Consider the following 27,213-nt stretch of genomic DNA (forward strand, 5'->3'; position numbering starts at 1 on the left):
ACAAACAATGTGATGTGTTATATTGTGTATGTAGTGATACAATGTGATGCGTTGTATTGTGTATGTAGTGATACAATGTGATGTGTTGTATTGTGTATGTCGTGATACAATCAATGTGATGTGTTGTATTGTGTATGTAGTGATACAGACAATGTGATGTGTTGTATTGTGTATGTAGTGATACAGACGATGTGATGTGTTGTATTGTGTATGTAGTGATACAGACGATGTGATCTGTTATATTGTGTATGTAGTGATACAGACAATGTGATGTGTTGTATTGTGTATGTAGTGATACAGACAATGTGATGTGTTGTATTGTGTATGTAGTGATACAGACAATGTGATGTGTTGTATTGTGTATGTAGTGATACAGACAAAGTGATGTGTTGTATTGTGTATGTAGTGATACAGACAATGTGATGTGTTGGGACAATGTGATGTGTTGTATTGTATTGTATGTAGTGATACAGACAATGTGATTTGTTATATGTAAATGTGAGTGAAGTGAAGTGTAGTGAAGTGTAGTGGAAATCTATATGTAAATGTGAGTGAGTAGAGTGAGGGCTACTCCTGAAGTGACAGTAAGGAGTGTGCAGGCAGGTTGAGGCAGGAAATGCCAGGCAGTGTGTGTGAGTCTATAGCTGGGGCTAGGAGTCCTGCTTATTGTGTATGTAGTGATACAGACAAAGTGATGTGTTGTATTGTGTATGTAGTGATACAGACAATGTGATGTGTTGTATTGTGTATGTAGTGATACAGACAAAGTGATGTGTTGTATTGTGTATGTAGTGATACAGACAATGTGATGTGTTGTATTGTATTGTATGTAGTGATACAGACAATGTGATTTGTTATATGTAAATGTGAGTGAGTAGAGTGAGGGCTATTCCTGAGGTGACAGTAAGGAGTGTGCAGGCAGGTTGAGGCAGGAAATGCCAGGCAGTGTGTGTGAGTCTATAGCTGGGGTTAGGAGTCCTGCTTTTGTGAGTCTCCTGCTAGGAAGCCATGTTATTTAGTGGCACCAAAAGTAGCCTGTGACTCAATCCTAAGGGAAAACTGTGTTTGTGGAAAATTGCACGCAAATCCGTCCAGGCGTTTTAGCATGATTGAGGAACAAACATCCAAACTCACAAACTTTCACACTAAGGGCTAGTTCACACGTGAGTATAAGGGGAGGTTATTGACAGCGGATTTCGCGTCCAAAACCTCCCCTTATAATGGTGGTCTATGGAGACCGCCGGGCTTCTTCTCTCCGCTAGCGGCGTGCTGCTGCTAGCGGAGAAAAGAAGCGACATGCTCTTTCTTCAGGCGGAAGCCGCACAGGCTGCGGCGTACGGCTTCCACCCGGCTGCAGCACCCTCCATGTTGGCTCATTCATTTGAGCCGACAGCGGAGGTGAAAGCCGCGACGGTCGCGGAGGGCGGTTAGTTCACGTGTGAACTAGCCCTTATAATATTAGTAGGATATAAAAATATTATGTAGATATTGTGTTTATTAGACTCCCTAGGGGTCTTGAACTCCATAGAGCAGCCTGTCATACAAATTAAAGCCAAACAAGCCTGGGAACTTCCAATAGTCTCACAAATTGTCATGTCAATGGATCACCAGCGACAAATCTTGTTCAGGGAGCTAGGGATCCCACCCAAAATGCTGATGCCCATGGCACCTCAGTCACCTTTGACAGGGGTACCAGCAGCCTTAATTCTCAATCATTGTGGGCACTGACTTCGGGCATTAGTGCCAGGTCTCTGCTGTATAATGCAGCAGAGACCCTGTGGCTATGGTGGCCCCTCAGCTCCTGTTTCTACAAAGCTTGTGTGTACCTAAAAACAAATAAACCCACAGGAACCTGGACACTTGCAGATTTTAATTGCATGTAGTTTGGGGGGGTTTTTTTGTTTCCAATTCAGGCTACCATCACCTGTACATACTTCGCCGTAGTACCAGTCAGTAACTTTTCTGACTCCACAGCCCTGTTCATACACTGGCTTAGGAAGGCAAAACTGTCAGACCGTCTGATTAATCTGCTAGTGAATTGCATTCGGCTTGCTATTTAGTATATATACATATCAGCTGGAGAACCCAAGAAGTCCACTTTCAAGAAAAACAAATGCAAAATTTTATCCCAATTAAATAAAACAACTAAATCAGTTGAAAATTATTCACCCTGTCCATAACAGTCCCTGGTTGAATAGTGTGGGTACAGGCCATCTACAAGGCAACAGTATTAAAGAGGAACTTTCATGTCCTTGGGCACATGCGGTTTTATACACCACTAGAAAATTGAAATTTTGAAAGAAATATGCCATTTCGGTGCCCAATACGTTGCACTCACTTTGTGTTGTCAGAGACCTGCACTCCTAAAACTATTAAGGGGCCATCCCAAGGGGCACAAATGTGGGTGTAAACTGCTGCTTGGGCACACAGCAGGGCTCAGAAGAGAAGGAGCAGTGCGCTTTTTAGCTTTTGGGGTACAGATTTAGAGGGACCCTCTGGGCGCCATGATGTTTTTGCAGAGCCCTGGAGGTGACAGTAAACTGGAATTCCCCAAGAAGTGACCCCATTTTGTAAGGGCAATTTTAGAGTCTCTGGAAACGTGACATGGTGTCCAAACACCAACAATCTAAATCTGCACTCCAAAAGCACATAGCGCTCCTTCACATCTGCGCCCTGCTGTGTACCCAAATGGCGGTGTATGCCGACATGTAGGACACTGGTGTACCCCGGATAACGGACTTAATGCCATATGTGGATAGAAATGGCTGTTTGGGCACAGATGGGAAGGAGCGCGATTTTGGTTTTTGGACGTCACTTTTGCAAAGCCCCTGAATTGCCAATAAAGTGGAATCCAAAGACGTCACCCCCTTTTGGACACTAGCCCACTGATGGGATTTATCAAGTGGTGTAGCGAGTGTTTTTAACCCCTGAGTGTTGCATTTATTTAGTTTCCAGAAATGAAATCACAACTGATGAGAAGTTAAAAATTTTCCAAAGATTTGCCATTTCAATGCGCAACATGTTGTGCTCAACTTATGTCAGCAGAGACACTCCAAAAACTGGTAGGGGGTATCCCGGGCACAACAGCTTTTAGAGCGTTCATCTCTGATACAAGTCGGGCACAACATGTTACGCACAGAAATGACGGATTCCTGGAAAAATTGTCATTTTCACCTCTCACAATCAGCTTCGTATTCATTTATGGATAACTATCTTCTGCCTGTGACTTCGTCTGCGGGTTGTTGTTAACGATGAGCCGCTTATAATTAGGCAAATGTGGTTGGTGGTGATGCACCTGCGTCCGCGTGTCAGCTCTGCTACATCTGTGGATATGCGCAGCAGCCCCAGCTGTATGCACATCCGTATGGAGAGCAGAGGAAGTTGTGGTAACGCGCTGCCTCAGCTCGGCTACATCAGGCAATATGGAGCACAGGGGTTGTGTTGTCTGAGTGTCCTATCAGTGTCTGTGTTAACACTGTATACAGTAGTATATAGTGTTCTAGCAACACTTGGGGGTTAAAAAAGCTCTGTACCCCTGGATAAATCCTTCAGGGGTGTAGTTTCCAAAAAAAGGTCACATCAGGGGATTCCACTTTACTGGCGTTTCAGCTCTGCAAAAGTGTCATGGCATCCAAAAACCAAACTGTCTGTGCTCCAAAAACCCTTCTGTGTCTGGCTGTGCCCTAATATCAGTATATACCCACATATGACATTACGTCCGTTATCCTGGGTACACCAGTGTCATACATGTGGCATAAACTGCAGTTCGGGCGCATAGCAGGGCGCAGAAGGGAAGGAGCGCGATGAGGCTTTTGGAGTACAGATTCAGATGTTTGGTATCTGGACGCCATGTCATGTTTGTAGAGCCTGTAAGGTACCAGAAAAGTGGATTCCCTAAAGGAGTGACCCCATTTTGAAGTGAATTTTGGGTGTAGTGAGTATTAGTATCCCGGACGTGACTGCACAGCGGATGGTGAAGAGGGAATATATAAGCTGTGCGGAGGACATTGCAAACACCACATTCCCTACTATGTCCCAGGAGCTCCTATAATTGGTGGAGTCACTCCGGGGGTCACTTCTGGTGTCTTTTCCATCATAAGCTGTAAATCTGGGGTGTCCACTGATATTCGCTCCCACAGCTTATATATTCCCTTCCTGCTTCAGCCAGTCGTGTTCTAATAATTTGGCGACACCAACGCCAGCACCATCACGGGGGAGCAGGTCTTAGCTGTCAGATACAGCTATGTTCTGCTCCAATTACGTCGGCACTGACTGGGAATCCCGACGTAGTTTTACTATAGGGCAGTCAGGAAGGACCTGTCAGTGCCGACGTAGTTTTCCTATGGGCCGGTCGTTAAGGGGTTAAGGTATCTGAATAACCTGCTTAAGGCAATGTGACCTATGCATGTTGCCAATTCTTTACTCCATACTAGGCACCATTACTTATAGGGTTCTATTAACCAAGAATAGAACAGAGAGCCACAGACAAAAGTCTTAGATAAATTGTCTTTATTGTTGAATGCAGCACACACTTCAGATATCAGAGGACAATCTGTAAGACGGAAAAAGAGAAAGTCAATACAGTGACATTAGTAAATCACCACCATTTTGCACACTTAATACTACGTTACTCTACATGGATAGTTTAACCTGTGGTACTACTGAATACAAGTAACTCTCAGCCTGTCCACCATTACCTACAGATCAGAATCAAAACCACTGACTGCTTTATTATCACAACCAAATGCCTCCAAATTGGACTAGCTATGCCGAAATAAAAGCGGATGACATCAAACCAACCGCAAACCTTTACAATCTAGAAGTTGGTGCTGGCGATCCCAGCAGGAACTCCAACTAAAGGGGCCGATGGTTGTCAGCCGGCCACAGATAACTGAATAAAATGCAACTTTTCAGAGGACCTTTCAAGTTGTCTGACACACAATCTATCATATACCGCTGAAAAGATAACTGTGCGCCGGATTCATTGCACTGACGGCTTTGACGGTACACACCCAGGTACCAGTGGTTTCGGCACAGATATTCCTTCATCATTAGAAGGGCGAGTCTTACAGATCGGCGACATCGCTGGGCGGTAAAGAGCGCAATGCAACCCCCCCCCCAGTACAATGCTATGAAATGCTGGGGGGGGGGGGGGGGGGGGATGACGCCGAACATTAATGCCCACCCTTCTTACACTGGAGAGCCACTGATGTTGAAAACTAACATGTCCTGCACCCAGGTGCACATCAGGAAAGCTGACAGGGCACTGAATTCAGCGGACTCTCTGCCTTCTAGCAGTATATAATACCATGGGTGCCAGAGGACGTGAAAGGTATTCTTTATGTTTCGTGTCAATGCAGACTGGCCATTGCACCTGTACAAGTCACTTTATGAAGTTACCAACTCACCTTTTATTCCTCTGCCTGCTGAACTGTTCCCTTCTCGGAGACATAGATACCATCCAAGAACTTTCTGATATCCTTGTTCTTTACTGTGGTGGCTTGCTGGATCAGAGCGGCTAAAAGCAAAACATGAACCAATTAAAGCCATGCAAAACCATTACTGGAGAGACGTATGCGGCAAGACTTAGCGATCGCCATCCAGCCGCAACGCAATACAGCGACAGCCTCCTCTTAATGCTTCAGAAACTCATTCTCACCCTCTATACATCTATAGCAGGGGTAGGGAACGTACGGCTCTCCAGCTGTTGCAAAACTACAACTCCCAGCATGCATACTCACTCTGCTGTTCTTGGTACTCCCATGGAAGTGAATGGAGCATGCTGGGAGTTGTAGTTTCACAGCAGCTGGAGAGCCGAAGGTTCCCTAATCCTGATCTATAGTATTAGAACTGCCACAAAAATGATTAGATGCATAAAGATTGGTCTAAACTACGTTGAACTGACAAAACTACATGGAAGATATAAAATGGGAATTTTCAATAACCTTTTTTCAGACTTACAAGCTTTAGATTACTGAGTTACACCTGTCTAGCCCAGAGCTGTATTCACAATTCAGCTGCATGCAGTGGACACCATCAAACGTTCCCTAAAGACAACCATAGCCAGGAGATGCGTTCTGCCCATGGGATGGAGATTGTGACCATACATAACTCCTCACTGAGACTTTGCAATCTGCAGTTGGTGATGAATTACCTAAAGATCATCTACAGGTCAAAAGATCCAGCCAGTGAGGTTTTGTATAACTGTTTAATAGCTAAGGCTGCATTTTCTATTTGCATCAGGATTTCAGTTTCTCTCTTCCAATATAGAAAAAAGAAAACTGAAATACAGAGTAGAGTCTGTGACAAAATCCCACCTTCGCTGCAGGGTCTGCACATCACATACAACTTACCAGAGTTTGACACAAGCTCAATATCATTGCCTTCAAGAATGAGTTCATCCTTCTGGGCTTGGGACAGTGAACAGACCACACCTAAGAGGAAGGAAAACCAAGATATTATATTATATGTAGATGCTGCCGGAGAGGTTTGGAACGTACAAGTCAAATTCTGAAATAAAGTCATATTCATAAACTGCTTTCATACTGGTGTCATATCACCATGATGTTGTGCCAGATCCATTGTACAACAAAGTCTAATCTGACAGATACAGAATTCGAGTTAGGTCTGGAGTTTAAGCAGAAAGTGTGTCACGCTAACATAAATAGAAGGTCACATTTCAAGTTTGAACGGAGAACAAGTGCAGCTTTTAAAGATCTTCACAAGCCCTAAGAGTTTATAAATAGGTTTCCAACTCAAAGTATTGGCAATTCATTCTCAATTTTTGCATGATCTTCTGCAATTACACAGATCATTGCCGCATGGGGATGAACAAATTCATTCATATAATGTGTGCTTTATTTATGACCAGCACAAAGACAGGACATAAAGGAGAAGTCTGTTAGACTATTCCTAGTTAGACAAGCATTCACCTAGTTATTGAGAGCTACAACATAGAGTTAAAGATTCCAAACTTTGAATAAACCCATAGTACCATTGTCCGACTTGGATTTAGGTTTCCCCTTTTCTGTTCTCCCTGAGCTGCTGGTGGAGACTACTACCGGTATTAGTCTCCCATACACGCCACAAGTAGAGGACAATCAACGGTAACCCTATAAGCAGCAGCACAGAAAAGTACTAACCTGTACCGAGGTTTATAAGATTATGGGGATAATGTCACTTCTTAGGGAGAGACCACCTTCTCAGGTGTGTGGAGACTTATAGCCATAGTTGCTCCACTGCAAGGGAACATGGGAAGAATATGCAAATCTGTCTCCCAAGATGTAAACAGGGAGATAGTGCCTCTGTTATGAGAGCAGCATAACAGAGGCACTGTCTCCCCGTTTACATCTTGGGAGACAGATTTGCATATTCTTCCCATGAGGTCTATAAGGCACTTATGAAGACATACTAGATATTTGCCTCCAGGCTCTGCATCTCTCGCCTCCCCCTCTTACATTTCTAAGCAAAGCTGCAATATGATAAGTTAGGTGCAGTCCATCACTAGCAAGACTGATAAGCAGAGATTTCAGAGTGTCAGCTTAGCAGGCGAGAGCAGGAAAGAGGCATTGAGTGAGAAGACGTGTTACAAACTCTTTCACCTGTAAGCTGATTTTTGCCAAGTTTTACACTGGGGACTATTTAGTTTACTATCTGCAATAGTGGACCCCTTCTGATCAGCTGCTTGAAGTGGTCTCGGCACTTGTGTAGATGTGTGAGTTGGTCAGATGGCACAGCAGCACCTCAGTTCCATTCAAAAGAATGGGACTGAGCTGCCAGAAGAAATGCTGCCCCTACGCAGCATATGGCAGGCACTAAGTGTGATATTCCATGAAAAGCCCACAGTGCTCACCTGAATGTTGTGGCCTCTACATCAGGCTGCTCTGAGGCATCCTGTGTTAGACCTCAACCAATCATGTACAGCCTAAGGATAGGTCATACAAAACTCAGAGCACTGAAACCCCAAAAAGCTGTACACCTAAGTGTGCTCAAAGGACTTGGTCTGACCGTTGGTAGCCCCCCTTCCCACAGAAAAAAGGGCCATTGTTCCCCAAACTGAATGGAGTGGGATTGCAGATTGTCATCTACATGTAGCAGAGAATCATCTCACTACAGCGAGACCCCACCATGATCAGCGATCGTTTCTGCAGGACTAAGCGACAGTTTGACACATACCTGTTCTCATGCGCACCCTGCGGATGTACTTTTCACCCAAGAAGTTTCTGATCTCCACGAGTGCTCCAGCCTCCTGAATAACTACGTTAATGGGAAAGTGAGCGTACACAGATCTCATCTTGTAACGAAAACCCTACAAGAAACAACCACATGGTAAACATTAAATTGGTGTCAAAAAACAAAAAAACAAATCAGGTAGGGCTGAGCGATCATGACCCAAATAAAAAAAGATCAGACATTTGATCTCGACTACGATTATTTGGGTAACACCCTTTAAACTAGGCCCCTTTTGGTGCACAAACCCCACAAGTTTCGTAAAGAGCGCCTGGCCTTTGGACCAAACACTGCCAAACTGAAACGGCTATTATACTGACCACAAAGTATAACAAATTGAGCGCCAGGGGACAACTCCCTGCTGTCTTAGGTGCTACTGGCTGACGTCAGAACCGCTTCGGCATTATGTGGTGGGACACAGACGTACACAAAGCCATGCCAGAACCCAGGAGATGAGTGAGGCCTGGTTCACATCTGTGTAGGGTTTTTCCGTTTGGGGAGTCTGCTTCCCCCAAACAGAATACCAGGTGCATTAAAAAGTGGTGAGCAATGAAAGCACACGGAGGACCCTGAACCATGTGGAGAGAAAAGTGGTGCTTGAAGAACTTTTCTCTCCGCATGACTCGTACAGACGGACCCCACTATAATCTATGAGGTCCGTGTGCTTTCATTGCTTACTGCTTTTTATTGCGTTCAGTATTCTCCCTGAACGCAGATGTGAACCAGGCCTAACACTGTTTTATCACTTCCCCTCCCCTTATTACACTGGGGTCTGATGCAGTTTCAGTTCGGCCATGTTTGCTGCTAACGAAACAGCAAATGTTGTAATAACCTACATTAACAAAATCATGTCGTTCTCCAGGTTGATGTTTAGGTTTTTTTTTTTTTTTTTTTAATGACTGTCAAGCTCCAATCGAACCGTTTGTGCAACTAAAAAGTGTGTCTTACACAACAAGAACCACTTGGCAGCCATTGGCAGGAGTATTTGACCTGCCAGATTTAATGTACACATGGGCAACATTACTGGGTATTTCCATTTGAAATTTAGGGCATATGCACAGAATATACCATCGATGGCCTTGGTGGAATAGTCATTTTCACAGCATACAATGTATTAGTGACAGAAGACAACTCACCAGAGTGACACCCTTGATCATGTTCTGCACATGGCTGCAGATTGTGCGCACTGTGGCCAGCTCCTTCCTGTTACCCCACCATTTGTCAACACGGAGCTAAAAAAGAAAAAAAAAAAAAAACATGCAAAGTGTCAATATATGCAGGATAAGTACCAGAGGGGGGAAAAAACCTGACAATTACTACTGAGTTTTTCATGTCTCCAGCAAAGAAGGTTACAAAGTCATGTTGAGGCATCTTAAAGAGGTTATGCATCTTAAAAATGAATGGCCTTTTCTTAAGACAAGCTATCAAATGTTAGATCTGGATCTGATTGTTTAGCCCGTAGATCAGTTGTTTCCTGGAGAACGCTGATCCCACCATGTCTACATGCAGAGTGCCATGTTTCTCACTTGGTGTACTTTCATTAAAACGATGGTTATGGGTACTGCAACCCCACCCCTTAGACATTAATGGGACTCTGCTGCAGTACCCATAACCACTGCTACTAGAAAGTACAAACAATGCTGTTCCATGCTCTGGGAAACAGCTGATCTGGAGGTGTCCTGACAGATCCTAGGCCAATCTCATGTTGATCAGTGGCTGCTAAACATGCTGACACTGCTTAGCGGTAGGCGCTGCTGTGGAGAAGGATGTACCTGACTGGCTGTCAGAAACGCCCTTTTGACCGTAAAGCGCTACGGTACCGGAACCAATAGCGCTTTACCCGGGGCACAGATCAGGAAAGCCGATGTCAGCTTTTCAGCAGTATATAGAACTGCCTGTGCCCAATCTGATGAAAGGTCCTCTTTTAGGTGATATCCTAACTAGAGGATGACAGTAATCTCTATAGTAATCTCTCCCAATACTCACCCTCCTCTTCTTCCTGCCCAGTAAGCACAGTTCTACATTGATGTGGTTGAAGTTTTTCCGCAGGCTTCCTCTGGGTCCCTTCACAGTAACTGTGCGGCCCTTCAAGGAAATTTCAACTATGGAGAAACATATGTCAGTCAGATATCGCCTTCATAAAAGGGATCATTCTCATAATATGAAGTAACACTCACCCTTGTCAGGGATGTCAACAGTCTGGTTGCTGAGAATGGTCTTCATTCTGGAAGAGAGCAAAGTAACTGAGTAAAGCGCACAACAGAACATTGTATCATCAGAATAAAGCAAAATATCAATACTACGGATAACACTGAAGAAAACATGGCCATGAGTTACAGCCCGGACCTACAGGGGGCACCGTCATAGCTGCACATAACTTCTTCACCACATGTATAACAACTGGTTGCGATGGGGAAATCAAATTGCTTGACTTATTGGGGTATCTGCTTTCAAGATTAAGGTCAGAAATGCTAGCCCACCATTAAATAGTCTTGAACACTGCTACACAGAGAACACCCCATGTCCATAGGTAACAACGTCCACAAACCGTAGTATGCACAGTCCCACAAATAGAGCCTTGCCTGCACAATGACAACGGCCAATGCTTCCCTCCATGCTTACAAGCCTAGGCAGTGGCGACCATCTTTAGAATCTGCAGAACTCCTGGACACAGACTTAAGGATTACACAGTCCATTAGGTCGTCACACAACACCGCATGTCGTGTCTAGGACTTGGATGGAACGAGGACAACACCTTTAACCAGCAACATCAAGTCATATCCTAACTGTATACATAAGGAACACATTGTACACTGGTCTACAAGCACAAGGACCATTGCAGGGATTGTCCAAACCTTCTCCCCAACAACAAAACTCAGCTTTTCCTCTGCCCTGACCGTCCATTGTGAATGTTTTGCACCACCGGCCTGGACTTGGCCACCTACTCACATTTTCCATTGGGAAGTTTAAGTCCTGGGACACAACATGAGACAAGATCCTAGTAGTAAGACCACCATAAGCATGGGCATGATTAGAGGGGTCACCCAGAACCCTCAGAGACCTATGTAATGTACTAGAGAACCTCAATACAAGGGGCAGGCCGTCTACACTGATAGTCTATGGAGTCAGCACATACAGATGCAGCACTATAACCCACCACTATATGCAGGGGGCACTATAGCACTCACACACAGATAAATAGCACACTAAGCATGAAGTTACTGGCACAACACATGTACCCCAGCCTAGGCCAGTGAAGCTGCAGCAGCCATAGGCCCCACTAGGGGAGGAGACATGATCACACAGTAATCCAGCGATCCAACGCAGACAACAAGCCAATATATCAGCCATCACTGCCGGGACACCTTAAGGGATCGCCTCGTTATGTCGTTACACGCAGCGGCCACTGAATTCCCCCGGATGGCGACAGATTCCAGAGCCGAATCATCCACCGAGCGCCATATCCTTACCTCGCTGCTGACACAGAAAAGGGAAGGCAGATGTCGTCATCACGTTTATATACTGCCGGCGGCGTTCATCTAGGCCCCGCCCACAAGTCTGATGCGTAGAGTGCGCAGCCGTGACGAATCGATGGCCGATGTGATACCAATGATATGTTAGCCGCTTAACCCCAGTAGGCGAAAGGACCTTTGGTGACGTCATAAGCATGTGATAGGACTCTTCTGTGGGCGGGGCTTTTCTGGATTGTACAGAAGGTACGGCCTGTTTATGTGAGCTGGCCAAATACTGCTGCAGTTCAGGACTTGACCGCTAGGGGGCGCACACTGAGCCGGCTATTTACTATAACCCATATGGAGCAGGTCCTTACAGAGTCCCTGCACCCTGCACATCTCTCCAGGCTCCTCCACTGCACAGAATAGCATATTTCTTCATGAGCAAGGACCTTCTTATAAGAGAAGACACGCCTACCCTGTCATGTGACCTGATGACGTCAGCAGGTCCTTACAAGTATAGTCGTTGGCCTTTATCCTTCCTTAATATCGTACAGATTTCTAAAGTACACAAACTAGTCCTAGTGTGACATCACGACAGGTTGTGACGTCACCGCTATGGTGACAGAAGAACATTCATCTATTTAACAAGTCATGTGGACTTTGTTACGGGTGCCTGTAAGTGCCAAAGTTTTCGTGGAAAATGTTGATGGCGAAACGACACAGGCTCGATTAATCGATCGCCGAATAGCTAGGTGTCCTTACAAACCAGCTGCAACTGGGAAAGTGTGCGGGGCAGAATGAGGCTGATCGGGCTGAAGAGGGGGGCAGAGCTGCTGCGGATGTCAGGGGTGAGCTGTGCTCTGTGTATCATGTGTCAGCCATAGCTAATACGTATAATGCATGCTATACATAGGGATAGACACTCATGTTTGTTACCAGTCCTGCTTCTTGTTCTTTCTATATAGTCTACCTACAGGTGAGTGTGTAATGCTTCTATAGTGACAGCTTACCTGGAAGACACAAAAGAAACGTCTTGTGTGTGGCAATGTTTGCATTTGTAGTATGTGTGTCTTCCCCTTTAGGGTATGTTCACACAGTGGAAAATGGATTCTGCGTGTGAAGTGCGCGGCTAGCTGATGCTGTGCACCGGCATCCCGTCACGGCATTCTGCTCCGGACTAAGCCTGGATAAATGGGCCTAATTGGGAGGGAGTCTCGCACTGCGCGGAATCTGCTGCAAAATAGGGCACGTCGCTTCTTTTTTCCGCTAGCCATTTTGGCAGGCGGATTTTGAGGTGGATTCCGCGTCAAAATCCGCTGCCAAAAAACTCTGCATGAACTAGCCTTTAAAGGTACTGTTACCCCCATTTTTACCTTTTTGATGCTAGAGGACTTGTCCTACTATAGACTCAGGATACGGGATAAGTGTCTGGAGGATAAACTGCTGGAACCCCCATCTATAAAAAGAACACTGTTTTTTGTAGGCAGATTTTGACGCAGAAGGCGCCTCAAAATCCAGCTGAAAAAACGACTCCCATTCATTTCAATGGGAATCGCTAGCAGTTTTTTTTCCTCTAGCAGTTTTTTTTCAGCTAGTGGGGAAAAAAAGCGACATGACCCATCTTCAGGTGGATTCTGCCTAGATGGTTTCTTAACTGCACACACAGCTCTGCTAACTCCATGCTCTGCCCACACCTACAATTCTGCTATGTTCATCTTTCCTCCCTGCCCTCATGTCCCCCTCCACACCTAGCACACACACATCCATATGTCCCCACACACACTCAGCGCTGTTCCTTCAAAATCCGCCCTTGACTCTGATAGGAAATTTAGATAGTGTGCCCCACTTGGGACAGTGATGGTAATATCTCTGTAAAATGCTTTTTTCTAGTTGGCGGAGTATCATACATCTTACAGAGTATTGGCCGGGTTATCGGATGACAAGAAGGACCTCATTCAAAATGGACCAGACTTACAAGATTTCATATCTGGGGACCTGACGGATAAAAATGTGTGGTCAGACTATAAAGGCAGCCTAAAGCGCCAGAAGGGAGAGAGGTGTGAAAATCTGTTGTTCTCATCCATATTTTTGTGATCCATTGAGGGGGGGGAGTTTAAGACTCTCATTTTATACATCAGTCTCAATAAAGTCCAGGCTGCTCCTGAATTGTTCAGAGGCCAGAATCTCCTATGCACAAAAATAAAAGTATACACCGGTCAGGAAGTGGCGCAAGTTTCGGCTATAGCACCAGATTTTTGGTGTGAGATCTGATAAATTTACTGGGATGAGGTGTCTGTGCCCCAGGCCTTCCACTTTGGTAAGAAGGGACGAGTGAGACATAGAAGGAATAATGTAGAACAATTTACACTCGTACAGATAACTGGCATAGATGGGTTAGTAAATTCCTCCATTGTATTTCTGCACTGTTTGTGCAATAGTACTTCTAATAGTAGGGGGATAATTCCAATAGCTCCTTCAGATGAACAGGGCGGAGAGGGGTTGCAGCAAAATGTGTATATTAAAGGGGTATTCTGCCCCCAAACAGAAATTAGTTGGTCAGGTAAAAGGTTAAAATAATAATAAAAAAATTAAATAAAAGTCCTCCACACCTGATCTCTGTCCCAGGCACAGCTCCCTGTGATCATGTGAATGCTACTGTAAAACCTTCCCTTTCCCCTCCCAACATGGCTGCTGATTCACCTACATCATTGCTGCAGAGCCTCAAACTTTGTAATGATGCACCCAACTGCTGCATTGACCACTGAGGTCAATGTGGGGGGTGATGGATGTCATCACTGAAGTGCCACCATGTATCCCTCTACATAGCAGACTGCATAATGTCATTCTGTGCTAAGTTCCTCAGCCCAGATCTCCGACCTCTCCTGAAGTTTGAAGCTTTTCGAAGCGGAAATCCTGTTTGACTTCTGTTTATTTTATTTGTATTTTCCATTTTAAGTTTCAAATATCTTGAGGATAAGTCAGGGAGAAGAACATCCTGCAGCCTGCTATGTCGTGTTATACATGGAAGCCACTGGAGTTGAATTAAACAATATATTTTTTTTAGTTAAACCCAATTAGAAATGTTTTGGCACGAAAGCCATATGCAGTTTATAAAAATAGAATGCAAAAAGGAGTCCATAGCCTTTACAAGGGGTCTCATATTTTAAGTACTTTTCATTAGAGATGAGCGAACAGTAAAATGTTCGATATTCGTTTCGAGTAGCCCCTCAATATTCGACTACTCGAATCGAATATCGAACCCTATTATAGTCTATGGGGGGAAAATGCTCGTTTCAGGGGTAGGCAACATTCGATCAAATTATACTTACCAAGTCCATGAGTGAGGGTCGGGCTGGATCCTCCGAGCAGTCTTCTTCGTGCAGCGTCCTCGCGGCATCTTCCGGCTGTGAATTCACTCTGCCAGGCATCGGGCACTACAAGCGGACATGCGCAGTCGGCTCTGCCCAGGCCCGATGCCTGGCAGAGTGGATGAAGAGTCGGAAGACGCCGCGGGGACGCTGCACGGAGAAGACTTCTAAAGGTAGGAGAAGAACCAGCGTTGATTGGCCGACTGTATAGCATTCGGCCAATCAATGCTGGTTCTGCATCGAACTTTTACATTCGAATAGCGAGTGGTACTCGATCGAGTATGAGTATTTCGAATACCTACTTGATCGAATACTACTCGCTCATCTCTACTTTTCATCTATTTTTCAGATTACGGCTCCCCCCTTGGGCAAAGACTGAAATTCCAATGGGAAAGAATTACAACAAACTGAAAAACACATTAAGAAGCCTGAATCTCCATACTGTGAGTCTAGAAGAGATAACAGAACACACCAATGATACACCCCGCTCTTGTAGTACTGTGTCATGGGCCGATTTACTGCTCAGGATATTCGGAAGGTTGGGGGCAGGAGATGGCTGACACTTTCCTTTCCGAAAAAAGAACTGAATAGGAGACTTTACTTATGTGCTCTTATATTATGCGGGAGTATATGTAAGACTATATACTGTATATACTCGAGTATATACGGTACCTAGTTACACAATTATAACTCATCTGCTTTTTCACATCCTTGAGTTTTTTGAAAAGCAGCCATATTTGTGTCTATAAGTGGTTGTCTTTGTTGAACAGGTGTGTGAAGAGGCCCGATGCCCTAACATTGGAGAGTGCTGGGGTGGTGGAGAATATGGAACTGCTACTGCAACAATCATGGTGAGTAAAGGCATACAGTAAGTGCCACGTCTGTATCTCATTGCATTCCACCCTATCATTCTGCGCGGCCACTTCCTTCTGGTCACAGACATGATTGTCTATGTTTGGTGGCTGCTGACAGGAAAGGTGACAGGACAAAGTCCAGCTACCTTCATTGAAGTTTTTTGGAATGGGGAGATTCTTGTCTGTTTCTGAAACTCACATAAGCCACAATATAAAAAGCTACGTTCATGCATGGTCAATCCTTTCTAGAGTGTGAATGGGGTAGAAGGGGACTCCCATACTCCCAGTTATTGGGAGGCCAGGTCCTATTAAACAGTTAGACTTTGATAAAGTGTATTTCCAAGCCTCAGATATTGATAAACTATCCTTAGGCACCTCCACCAGTCCGCTGTTTGACGAGACCTCAGATTTCACCAAGTGCTGCAGTCTCTTCATTGCTCACCAAGCACAGCACCATCTATGTTTTTGCAGCAGTGCTTTACATTACAGCTCAGCCCCATTCACCTTAATAGGACTTAGCTGCACACTGACCTGTGAAGCTGGGGTGGCGATCACTGCGAGCCAATGTCACGAAAACCAACTGATCTGTGTGCTGGGTCCACTGAATACATATTAATGACTTATTCTAAGGATGTTTTTAAACTCGTTTTATTGAAGAAGATATAACAAAATAAACAATACAGTCAGAAGAGAGCATATACAATACAAAATTTAGAGAAATAAAAAGGGTTCCAAACAAACAGACAAAGAACTGCCACAGTGCCACCCCAACCCAGGGCCGACCATTTCACGCAAAAAGAAGAAAGACAGAAAAGAAACACCTTGGTGTCGACATTCACAGAGAAACCCAGCATAAGGGGGGCTACAGTTTCACGCAACGAGTCACTTCTCAGGGCTCAAAGGTGCCCAATGCAGAGCGCATCAAGGGGGCAGAATACTGGGTAAGAGGAGAATCGCACCACGCTCCCCAAACCTTGACAAATTTCTGGGGGCAACCCCTACCTTTATATATAATCTGGTTGAACGGGAGGACCGAATTAATTAATTTCCACCATTGAGACACAGACAGGGATCGTGAGGCCATCCACCGTAAGGCGATGCCTTTCCTGGCGTAAAATAAACTCTCCCGAAGGAAAATCCGGGTATGATGCTGCCATATCTCCTCATCCAGTACACCAAATAAACAAACTTCAGGAGAAAATGGGACAGGGCAATTTAGGACAGCTGTTAGGAGGTCTACCACCTCACTCCAGAAGTCATGTATGACCGAGCAACTCCACATCATGTGCCAAAAATCTGCTCGGGGATACGGGCACCTAAGACAATTCGGACTCGCCAGCCTACCCATCTTATGAAGACGGGCCGGGGTCAAATAGCATTGATGTAGAATGAATATTTGGATCAGTTTGTTATTGGCCGAGGGTAAGATACAGGGGAGATTCCAAAATGTCCTGGAACGTCTCATCCGTCAGCTCGGGAATATTGGTGTGCCAGCGTGTCAGAGCCAGGGCCTCAGATATGGATACCTTGGCTCATAGAGAGCAGAAATGAGGCCCCCAGCACTCAGCTGGGTGGGGAATAGAGAGGAGAGGGCATGGCGTATTTGAAGGAATCGAAAAAATTGGTGGCGCTTCTAAGGATGTTTAAATCCTGGAAAACCCCTTTATTGTATCAGATTGGAAAACCTCTTGGACCAGAAAAAATGTCTATATAATTAACAGCACAAGGGGGAGAAGTTCATGATGGCACTGCCACCAAAGGTATCCATGGGTCAATCCAATGTGTCATTCGGTAGTGCTCAGCAGAGAAGTCATAGCTGAATCCAGTGAATAGAAGGTACAAGCGGCACTCACCGGCTAAACGTCCAGTGCTTTATTTCATGGTTGCAGGAACATACAGCCGGTGTCCAGCACATCTAATATAACATGTATTACACTTCTTCAGGCCTATTTAGGTGTGATACAAGCAAAACCACCACCTTAGCTGTGCCAGCTACCTGCTGTACATTCCTACTACCCTGAAATAAAGTATTGAAGATCTTACTGAAGAGGACGGGTGAGTATCATCTTATCACCAGAATAGCTTGCACATCATCCTTAGATTTAGTTGTTTTGTTTTTTTTTCAGATTCCCGAATCTGTAGTAGTCACACCGGTCATTTTCTTCTGTCTTATTCTCAGTTAATGGGAGACACTTGCACCAGGGGCTGCCGCTTTTGTTCCGTGAAAACTGCCAAAAAACCTCCTTCTCTAGATCCAGATGAACCGTACAATACAGCTAAAGCCATAGCGGATTGGGGACTGGACTACGTGGTCCTGACTTCAGTTGACAGAGATGGTTGGTATGCGCTGTCGGCCACGTTCTTCATGTACATAACTCTATACACCCAACAAGTTCTGTGCTGCTTAGTTTTACCTCTTTGCTATTGATTTTATTTTTGAGGGTTGGAAGGTGATATGTGACTGTGCAGCGTACCTATACAGTCATATTCCATAGCATGGCGTGGCTATAGAACAGGACTAGGGAATGTACGGCTCTCCAGCTGTTGCAAAAGTACAACTCCCAGCATGCATACTTGCTCTGCTGTTCTTGGAACTCCCATAGAAGTGAATGGAGCATGCTGGGAGTTGTAGTTTCACAGCAGCTGGAGAGCCGAAGGTTCCCTACCCCCTGCTATAGAAGGATCATAATAATAATAATGATAATATTATAGTACTGCTATTTTTGATAGTACCTAAGCAATGAGTACAGGTAGTTTTGGTGCTCTGCAATGTCAGGCAGGAGCAGGGAATGGGGTGTGATTCAGATCTCCATTCAGAGGTATACAGTGTCAGAAATCAGAATCCCTTCCCTTGCCTGACACCTGACAGTGCAGAGTCTAAATAGCATATGAGGCACCAAAACTAACAGAATGTATTGCTCGGTGGGGATTAGAGGAAAATTTGCAACTGGCAAGGACATATATATTACTGAAGAAACCAGTGTTGCCATGCAGCAGATCTAACCGCTGCACCTTGCTTCTGCCCTTTATTATTTTTCTGTCTGCCCTTTCAGTTGTTATTTTGCTCTTGTCTAGATCTTCCCGATGGAGGAGCCGAACACTTTGCAAGAACAGTGTCTCTTTTGAAAGAAAGGTATATAATAATAATAATAAATTTTATTTATATAGTGCCAACATATTCCGCAGCGCTGTACAATTTGTAGGGTTCAAATACAGACAGAAAGATACATTACAAAGAAAGTCATTTCACACAATGGGACTGAGGGTCCTGCTCACAAGAGCTTACAATCTATGAGGTAGAGGGGGTGACACAAGAGAAAAATGTGCAGCTATTCACATAATGAAAATTGACCTCTATCTCAGTACAAGCAAAATTATTGTACAACATCCTCTTTTAACGATATTATCTGTAATTGGGTTTTCATAAAAATATTCGACCATTTTTTATTTTTTTTTATGCAGCCTGTGTTCTCATCCATTACAGGTCGCTCAGTTCCCTTCAGGGTCAGATCTGCCATACAAGCCCTCCGATGGCTCAGTCTGTAACCCTTGAAAATGCACATAAAGTTTACGTGCTTTTTTCATACAGGTTTATTTTATTTGGTAGTAAATTATTAAAACCCAATGACCCTGATCTTAAGGGCCGGTTCACATCTGTGTTTGGGCCCTTCCGTTTCCCTCTCCACATGAGAAATGCAGAAAGAAAGTCCTGCAAGCAGCGCTTTTCTCTTGTCATTTTTCATGCGGAAAACACACGGATCCCATTATAGTCTATAGCAGGGATGCCCAATACGTCGATCGCAATCTACCGGTCGATCGCAAAGGACGTATGGGTTGATCGCGGGATGCAGCCAGGGATCCCCGGTGTCTGCTTGTTCACAGTGCAGGCTGAGAATCGACTCTCAGCCTGTGCTGTAAACAAGCACTCCGGACACTTGCAGGCTGGGCAGAAGCAGCTCCGGGGGATGACGCTCTCCCCGCTCTTAGGGATGGAGGGAGCCGGGGTGCTGCTTGTTCACAGCGCAGGCTGAGAGTCCTCTCCAGACACTGGCAGGCGGGGCTGCCTGTGCTGTGAACAAGCAGACACCGGGGATCCCTGGGCGGCCACAGAACACCGCCGTCTCCTGCTCTCACGCTCTGCCCGCCCCGCCCACATGCCTGGCCTCGCCCACAGACACGCCCACCCCGCCCACAGGCCCGCCCCAGCCCCACCCACAAGAAGTGGGTAGTAGATCTTTTGCCTTGGTCAGTTTATAAAGTAGCTCACATGCTGAAAACATGTGAGCACCCCTGGTCTATAGGGTGTGCGGGTTTCCCCAAGCGGACTACCCGAACGGAAACCCATGCTGAGATGTGAACCGGACCTCAGGTTGTATTCACATGATGCTAAGGAAAACTACGCCATTGCACTACACGAAATCACAGATCTATGGTATGCAGGTACTTATCTTTGTTGCCTATTTGTGAGAGTTGTAGTCACGGTTTGCAGTTATAAGAAACGTCTAAATGGCGGAATTTGGAGCAAAACTACCACTGTCTGCAATCGGTAAGAACATTTTCGTAAATTAGGGCCGTGCAAAATGGGTTAATTTCACTTCATACAGGATCCCACTTCATAGTCATTCATCACAGTCCATTGTATTATACATTTACATTATTACTGTGTTATGTGTTGCTTTGTCCCTTCATTACCGTTCTGCTCTCATAACAAATCTGCCTTTTTACTCAGGAATTCCAAAATCCTTGTTGAATGTCTTACGCCTGATTTCCGTGGAGATAAGAAAGCCGTAGAAACCATTGTCCGTTCTGGACTTGACGTTTATGCCCATAACGTAGAGACTGTCCCAGCTCTACAAAGGTATTTTCTCAAAATCTCTGGAGAGTCTCTTCTAAGGACTCTGCGTTCTTCTGTTATCATTATGGAAAGGGTTGACTTCTGTATATGTCTTTATAGATGAATATATATATATATATATACAACTTACTACTATACACATTCTGCACTGGTTTCGTCATCGGTTAAGCTGTAACCCAACTTTCATGCAACCTTTCATTTTTTGGCAGCATTTCTGTTATTATTAAATTTTGGAGTCTACTTTATTAACAATTTGTGAAATCCTCCATCTCTTTCCTCTTTCCCTTGTTCCTCTATTGAGAGCAGATCCCTGATGAAGAGAAAATGAGGTTGGGGAGGCATTTGATAAAGGTTCAGTCTTGTTTATGGTGTCATGGGACATATCACACTAAGGTTGTAGTTCTATCTGTATTATTTCCAGAGATATCACTGGTTGGAAACACAGTCAGGATTGAGAACGCCCTCATTTTGTCTTCCTTGCACACAGTCATATACTTTATCAAAATCAGGGCAGCTCACAATAGAGAAGGGAATGTATAGATATGTGCAGGATTTCACAGAAAGGAGCCAAACATTCTAAAATACTGCCAAAAAATTAAGCGTTGTTCTGTTTTAAGCCATGCAACAAGCCCGTCCAGATGGAGCGGCGGGACCACACTCATATTCAGTCTCCTTCATGGAAAAAATAGAACCTTCCCACTGTGCCTGCATTAGATTACAGAGCTCCAGGACCTGCACCTGTGCATTGTGTTTTAATGATGGAGGCAAAACGATGTGACTTGTCAAATGCCTCTCCATCTACTGCCATCTTATGCATGGGGGCAGTATTGTGTTTTAGGATTAGAAAACATGGCTGCTTTCTTCTTCTGAGGACGTGACATCACATCTGTTGGTCATATGGCCATGCTACAGCTCAGTCCTTTTCAGTTAATGGGACTAAGTTGTAACTAGAGATGAGCGAACACTGTTCGGATCAGCCGATCCGAACAGCACGCTCCCATAGAAATGAATGGAAGCACCTGGCACACAGACTTTGCCGGCGGCCGGCTGCTTCCATTCATTTCTATTACCATATGACCAACAGACATGATGTCACTTCTTGAAAATAAGAAAGCAGCCATGTTTTCTTATCCTGGATGTTCCCTTTAAGCAATATAGAAACTGCCACAAAATGTCACTAGTAAGTTGCACAAATGAATCCGTAACACTCAGCTATAAAGCGACCATCCCCATTAAACTATGTGGAAAATGTGATGGCAGAATAAATGGCAAGAACCCTTGTCAGTCTAATGTTAGGACATGGGTGCAGTGTTTATCATACTCCATGTGTGTATAACTTCGTCATATGCATTGTGAAAGCGGTTATTGTTTTTGGCTGCCCTTCCATTTGTAACCAGTCAGTACTAAGCTGCAGGAGACAATACACACCGTAGTGCCCTTGCCTCTTTTCTTACTCTGTTGTATGACCAGAGTATGATTACATATGGTGGTAGTTGCTGGACATCATGTTACTTGAAAGCCAAGCACCGGCAGTGACATTAACATTTCAATATATTTCTAGGCAAGTCCGTGACCCTCGTGCAAATTTTGAGCAGTCCATTAGCGTCCTAAAACATGCCAAGTCTGTGCGGCCTGACATTGTAACAAAAACATCCATCATGCTGGGATTAGGAGAGACGGATGAACAGGTCTATGACACCATGACAGGTGAGTTATTAGGAATTGCAACAGCACGGTGGCTCAGTGGTTAGCAGTGCAAGACTTGCAGCACTGGAGTCCTGGGTTCAAATCCTGCCAGTGACAACATCTGCAAGGAGTTTGTATGTTCTCCCCGTGTTTGCGTGGATTTCCTCCCATACTCCAAAGACATACTGATAGGGGGAAAAAATGTACATTGTGATCTCTATATGGGGCTCACAATCTACATTTAAAGTAAAAACAAAGGTGAGTTTCTAGGAATAAGCGCTGGGTTATGTCCCCACTAGTCGTGTGTTGGCGCGGTCGTGGAGCTGATCATATGTATTTTGTACCTTCTTAATAGCTTTACGTGAGGCAGAAGTAGATTGCTTGACCCTTGGACAGTACATGCAGCCAACAAAACGTCATCTCAAGGTAAGCCCATGCCCCAGCATGCAATGAGAGGACATATTGTTCCTCTAAAAAGGGTTTCTGGGAATTATGTGACTAATAATATTCTTTACATATGCGGTATATACCTTTCATTCATACTTCTGTTGTCTTCACACATCTGTTGTTATTGGTCGTCTGCAGGTTGAAGAATATGTCACACCTGAGAAATTTAAGCATTGGGAGAAAATGGGCAACGAGCTGGGATTCCTGTACACAGCCAGTGGTCCTCTGGTCCGATCATCTTACAAAGCCGGTATACTTATATACAGGTTTCAGGTTTAGCCAATACTAATATTACTTTTGTGTTCGTGCCATTATTTTTGAGAAAAAGGTCAGGTCATAGGTTGTAGACCCAACAATCCCCTGATGTCTGCACATGAACCTAACCTAGCAAGCATAGATATCGCTTTCAAGAACAGGAGGTGGTGTTTTAGTCTCTCTCTGGCCTTGCTAATATCAGGGTGCTGAATGTTGATCTCTTTTAGTTAGCGTTAGGTCTAAAAGGGGTTGTTCCACTACAGAGACATTCCCTATCCACAGATGCCCCTTTGTTACTGTGGGACCCTATAGAAGCCATGCACTGACCACAAGCACACTGGCAAATCCTAGGCGCAGTTCAGGGGAACTTTCTGTTCCCTGTTCTCCTGATCGCTGAGAGTCCCATCAGTCTGAAACTGTCCATAGGGGATATGTCTGGGTAGATGCACAGACCCTTTATGTTAGAGATAGAGATGAGCGAGTACTGTTCGGATCAGCCGATCCGAACAGCACGCACGCATTGAAATGAATGGACGTAGCCGGCACGCGGGGGGTTAAGCGACCGGCCGGCGTCAAAGCGGAAGTACCAGGTGCATCTATTCATTTCAATGCGTGCGTGCTGTTCGGATCGGCTGATCCGAACAGTACTCGCTCATCTCTAGTTAGAGATCCTATTGAAGTTCCAAAACCAGGCAACCCTTTAACTTTGTGTGTGCAGTATAACGCTCTCACATAATCTGCATGCCTGTGTCTACCATATGGTATAATCCATTAAATAGTTGCTAACCGTGCCGGAAAATGGGTGAAAAGGAGAGTGGCCAAAAGCAAATAGGGTGGGGTTTCCGTAAAATATCCCATGTCTGTGATCTGGCTTTATTTAGCTTTGTCATACCCTTAGTTCACATCTGTGTTTGGTAATCCGTTCGGGAAGTCCGCCTGTGAACCCCCCAAACGGACTACCGAATGCATTTGCAAGCGGTGTGCAGTGAAAGCACACAGACCCCATAGACCAGACCTGGGCAAAGTCCGGCCCCCGGGCCACATCCGGCCCTCTGACTGATTCAGTCCGGGCCAGCACAGCTTTGACTAGGGGGGCGTGTCTTAGTGCCGGCCGAAGATGGAGATGTGGAGCGTGTCATAAAGTACTGAGAGATGTAAGGTGAGCTGCAGGGTGGAGAGAGAGAGAGAGAGTGAGTGTGTGTCTATATGTGTCTATGTCTGTATGTGTGTGTGTCTATATCTGTCTGTCTGTCTGTACGTCTGTGTGTGTCTCACCAACCTAGGGGCAGAGATGGAAGGGGAATGTTATACTAGGGCAGAGATGGCAGATGGAGGGGGGGGACATGAAACTGGGGGAGAGATGGAGGGGGGGGGACATGAAATGGGGAAAATAAAGAGGGATATGAAACTGAGGGAGAAATGGAGGGGGGGGACATGAAACTGGGGGTAGATGAAGAGGGCACTTAGACTGGGGGGACATTAAACCGTGGAGGAAGCTGTAGGGGGACCTGTCTGCCTCTAGTTGCCCCCAGTTTAATGTCACCCTCCAGCTAACCCTACGGTTAAATGTCTGCTTCCCGATTTTAATGTCCCCCTCTAGTTGCCCCCAGTTTCATGTCCCGCTCCAGCTGTCAATTTATTGCCCCCCTCCAACTACCCGCACTGTTTAATGTCCCCCTCCAGCTGCTCCAGTTTCCTGTCCCCTCTAGTTTCCACCAGTTTATACTGGGGCACCAGGAGAGGGACTTAATACTGTGGGACAATTGGAAGGGAACATTATAATGTGGGGGCATATAATGTACGGGTGACTGTAGGAGGATTATACTTTGTGGGGGCACATGGAAAGATGATGGGCCCCATGGGAAAATTAATTGCCCACCCCTACCATAGACTCTAATGGGGTCCGATTGTGAAGCACTTTCCTTTCCGTATGTTCCCTGCGGAGATCTGGCGGCAAGCACACAGACCCCATTAGAGTCCCCATGCAGACTCACTGAATGGATTACCAAATACAGATGTGAACTAAGGGTATGACATCTGGAAGACGAACGGATTACTAACACAGATGTGAACAAGGCCATAGGCCTGTTTAGGGCCTAGTGTAGGCCTAGCCTCGTTGCCCATTGCAACCTATCACAGAACAACCTTAAAGGGATTTTTCCATGAACATAACATTTATAGACAATTATTTTAATTGTAATTAACATTTTTGCAGAGTTGTAAAGATTCTCTAGCCATCTTAGTAAGGACGGTCTGTATTGATCAGTTACCAATGGATATAATCGTGAATTCAGGAAACTTTCTATGATCTGGGACCATCTGGGAACCCAGCCATGACTTCCTTTTTCCTTTGCATTCCTTCAAGGAGATGCAGCTGCACTCGGCTCATATTCTAATTCAGGCATGTATAGGTTACTTGCTGGTTGCTGTACATACCCAGTCTTCAGATTTAGTGGAAAGTTACCGTGCAGGGACACACATTTTTAGTGGATATGACACTGATTGTGTTTTTCATATTTATTAGGTGAATTTTTCTTGAAGAATTTGGTGGAGAAAAGGAAAACAAAAGCGATATAAAGGAGACCCTGCTATACACGTTTGCCATGGAAGAACAATCTGTTTCAGAAAGCGGAATCTGTGTTATGCCATGTGGTATAATGTAATAGGTGTGAGCAGTAACGTGGTCTTGGAGGGTTACCTGAAAGTCGGCCATTGCTGCAAACCATAGAGGAACTTTAATTTTACTTCTGCTCTTTAAAAGCAGAAAATTTAATGAAGTTTGTATTAACAGGAAAATTGCAGGTGAATCTGCATGCTTAGAGGGAGCAACAGTGCGAACATAACTAGGGTGACCGTTCTGGAGGTTATACAACCCACAAGTCTTATAGGCTCGAGCACCACGATCACAAGTTTACACTGAATGCTCCAAACCCCTCCAATCTGAGTGAATGTGCTACCATCTTTTCAGGAGACTGCTTGGGCCATCCCTCAGAGGGAAGGGGTAGAGTTAGGGAGCCATCACACGGAGTAAACGCGCATGTATTTTTGCAAAATACAAGTGTAAAAATAAGACTCGCATTGACTTCAATGACATTTTACAGGCTTATTTTTACACGTGCAAAAAATATCATTGAAGTCAATGAGAGTCTTATTTTTACACGTGTATTTTGCAAAAATACACGCGCGTTTACTCCGTGTGAAGGCTCCCTTAAGTGCAAAGGACTTCAGAGCCAGACTCTGTCAAGGATCAGAATCCTTTTGTTAATGTCATATTCTATTTCTCACATGATCCGGCACACTGGAGGTTTTCCATCACTTTCTCTTGTAAATATCTTGCATATACTATATTTAAAAGGGGAAAAAATGCATTTCATTCTCAATAAACTATAGTGCCTATATTTTCATTGCAGATGCTGTGCTTTATTGATAAATCACAGTGAAATATAGATGATTTTCAATATCTAGAACAATTTCTCATAAACAGTCACTCTGTACGGGGTTTCATTGCTATGGGGCACAGCAGTACATGGTATTTCCCCCTTGACAACTTTATACAAAGCCTAAATTTAGGTAGCCATAGTGCAGCCACCAGCTGTGTTTGTGGCCACAGATCCCCCTCCTGACTAATCGGGGCTGTGTAGTAGCAGGACAAACAATCAACTCTGACACCTGTAATAATTAGAGATGAGCGAACACTGTTCGGATCAGCCGTTCCGAACAGCACGCTCCCATAGAAATGAATGGAAGCACCTGGCACGGCAACTGGCCGCCGGCAAAGTGTACGTGCCAGGTGCTTCCATTCATTTCTATGGGAGCGTGCTGTTCGGAACGGCTGATCCGAACAGTGTTCGCTCATCTCTAGTAATAATAGTATACTATATGGTATTTTTTTTTTATACAAAAAGATGCATCCCAAATAAAATTAGGAAAAAAAATATTTCATATCAATTTAACCTTCCATGGTGGTCAAAATGGAGTAGAGGGATCAATGTGACTAACTAGTATGCCAAAGAAGATAAAGGGGATATCAGTTAGCTAACAGTTAAGTCACACATATACAAAAT

At 44.8% G+C, this 27,213-nt stretch overlaps 2 protein-coding genes across 3 annotated transcripts; one reads left to right on the top strand and one right to left on the bottom strand.

Annotated features, from left to right (window-relative positions):
- Positions 1–4,492: 4,492 nt before the first annotated feature.
- On the bottom strand, positions 4,493–11,720 carry RPL9 (ribosomal protein L9). 2 transcript variants are annotated; one of them, XM_075261383.1, is made up of 8 exons: positions 11,700–11,720; positions 10,407–10,453; positions 10,216–10,331; positions 9,366–9,461; positions 8,176–8,308; positions 6,354–6,434; positions 5,409–5,518; positions 4,493–4,552 (listed from the first exon to the last, which is right to left on the bottom strand). In XM_075261383.1, exons 2-7 carry the CDS (start codon positions 10,450–10,452, stop codon positions 5,412–5,414), a joined length of 579 nt encoding a protein of 192 aa, XP_075117484.1. In that variant the 5' UTR covers position 10,453; positions 11,700–11,720; the 3' UTR covers positions 4,493–4,552; positions 5,409–5,411. The 2 variants fall into 2 exon arrangements, with proteins under 2 accessions (XP_075117484.1, XP_075117482.1); XM_075261381.1 differs by lacking the exon at positions 11,700–11,720 and adding an exon at positions 11,595–11,618.
- A 565-nt stretch (positions 11,721–12,285) lies between these two features.
- LIAS (lipoic acid synthetase) lies at positions 12,286–26,536 on the top strand. Its single transcript, XM_075261393.1, has 11 exons — positions 12,286–12,532; positions 13,575–13,741; positions 15,402–15,495; positions 15,823–15,903; positions 18,086–18,242; positions 18,982–19,039; positions 20,636–20,764; positions 22,323–22,468; positions 22,803–22,873; positions 23,033–23,144; positions 25,674–26,536. Exons 1-11 carry the CDS (start codon positions 12,482–12,484, stop codon positions 25,724–25,726), a joined length of 1,119 nt encoding a protein of 372 aa, XP_075117494.1. The 5' UTR covers positions 12,286–12,481; the 3' UTR covers positions 25,727–26,536.
- Positions 26,537–27,213: the final 677 nt, after the last annotated feature.

The sequence above is a fragment of the Leptodactylus fuscus genome, chromosome 1 (genome assembly GCF_031893055.1).
Source record: "Leptodactylus fuscus isolate aLepFus1 chromosome 1, aLepFus1.hap2, whole genome shotgun sequence".
Taxonomy (NCBI): domain Eukaryota; kingdom Metazoa; phylum Chordata; class Amphibia; order Anura; family Leptodactylidae; genus Leptodactylus; species Leptodactylus fuscus.

Coding starts and splice junctions, on each gene's coding strand:
- LIAS (XM_075261393.1), top strand. CDS start 12,482: ATGAGGCTGATCGGGCTGAAGAGGGGGGCAGAGCTGCTGCGGATGTCA. Junction 15,904..18,085: donor CTGCTACTGCAACAATCATG/GTGAGTAAAGGC, acceptor TCTTATTCTCAG/TTAATGGGAGACACTTGCAC. Junction 22,874..23,032: donor CAACAAAACGTCATCTCAAG/GTAAGCCCATGC, acceptor GGTCGTCTGCAG/GTTGAAGAATATGTCACACC.
- RPL9 (XM_075261383.1), bottom strand. CDS start 10,452: ATGAAGACCATTCTCAGCAACCAGACTGTTGACATCCCTGACAAGG. Junction 10,332..10,406: donor TGTTGACATCCCTGACAAGG/GTGAGTGTTACT, acceptor GTTTCTCCATAG/TTGAAATTTCCTTGAAGGGC. Junction 6,435..8,175: donor CAGGGTGCGCATGAGAACAG/GTATGTGTCAAA, acceptor CCTTCCTCTTAG/GTGTGGTCTGTTCACTGTCC.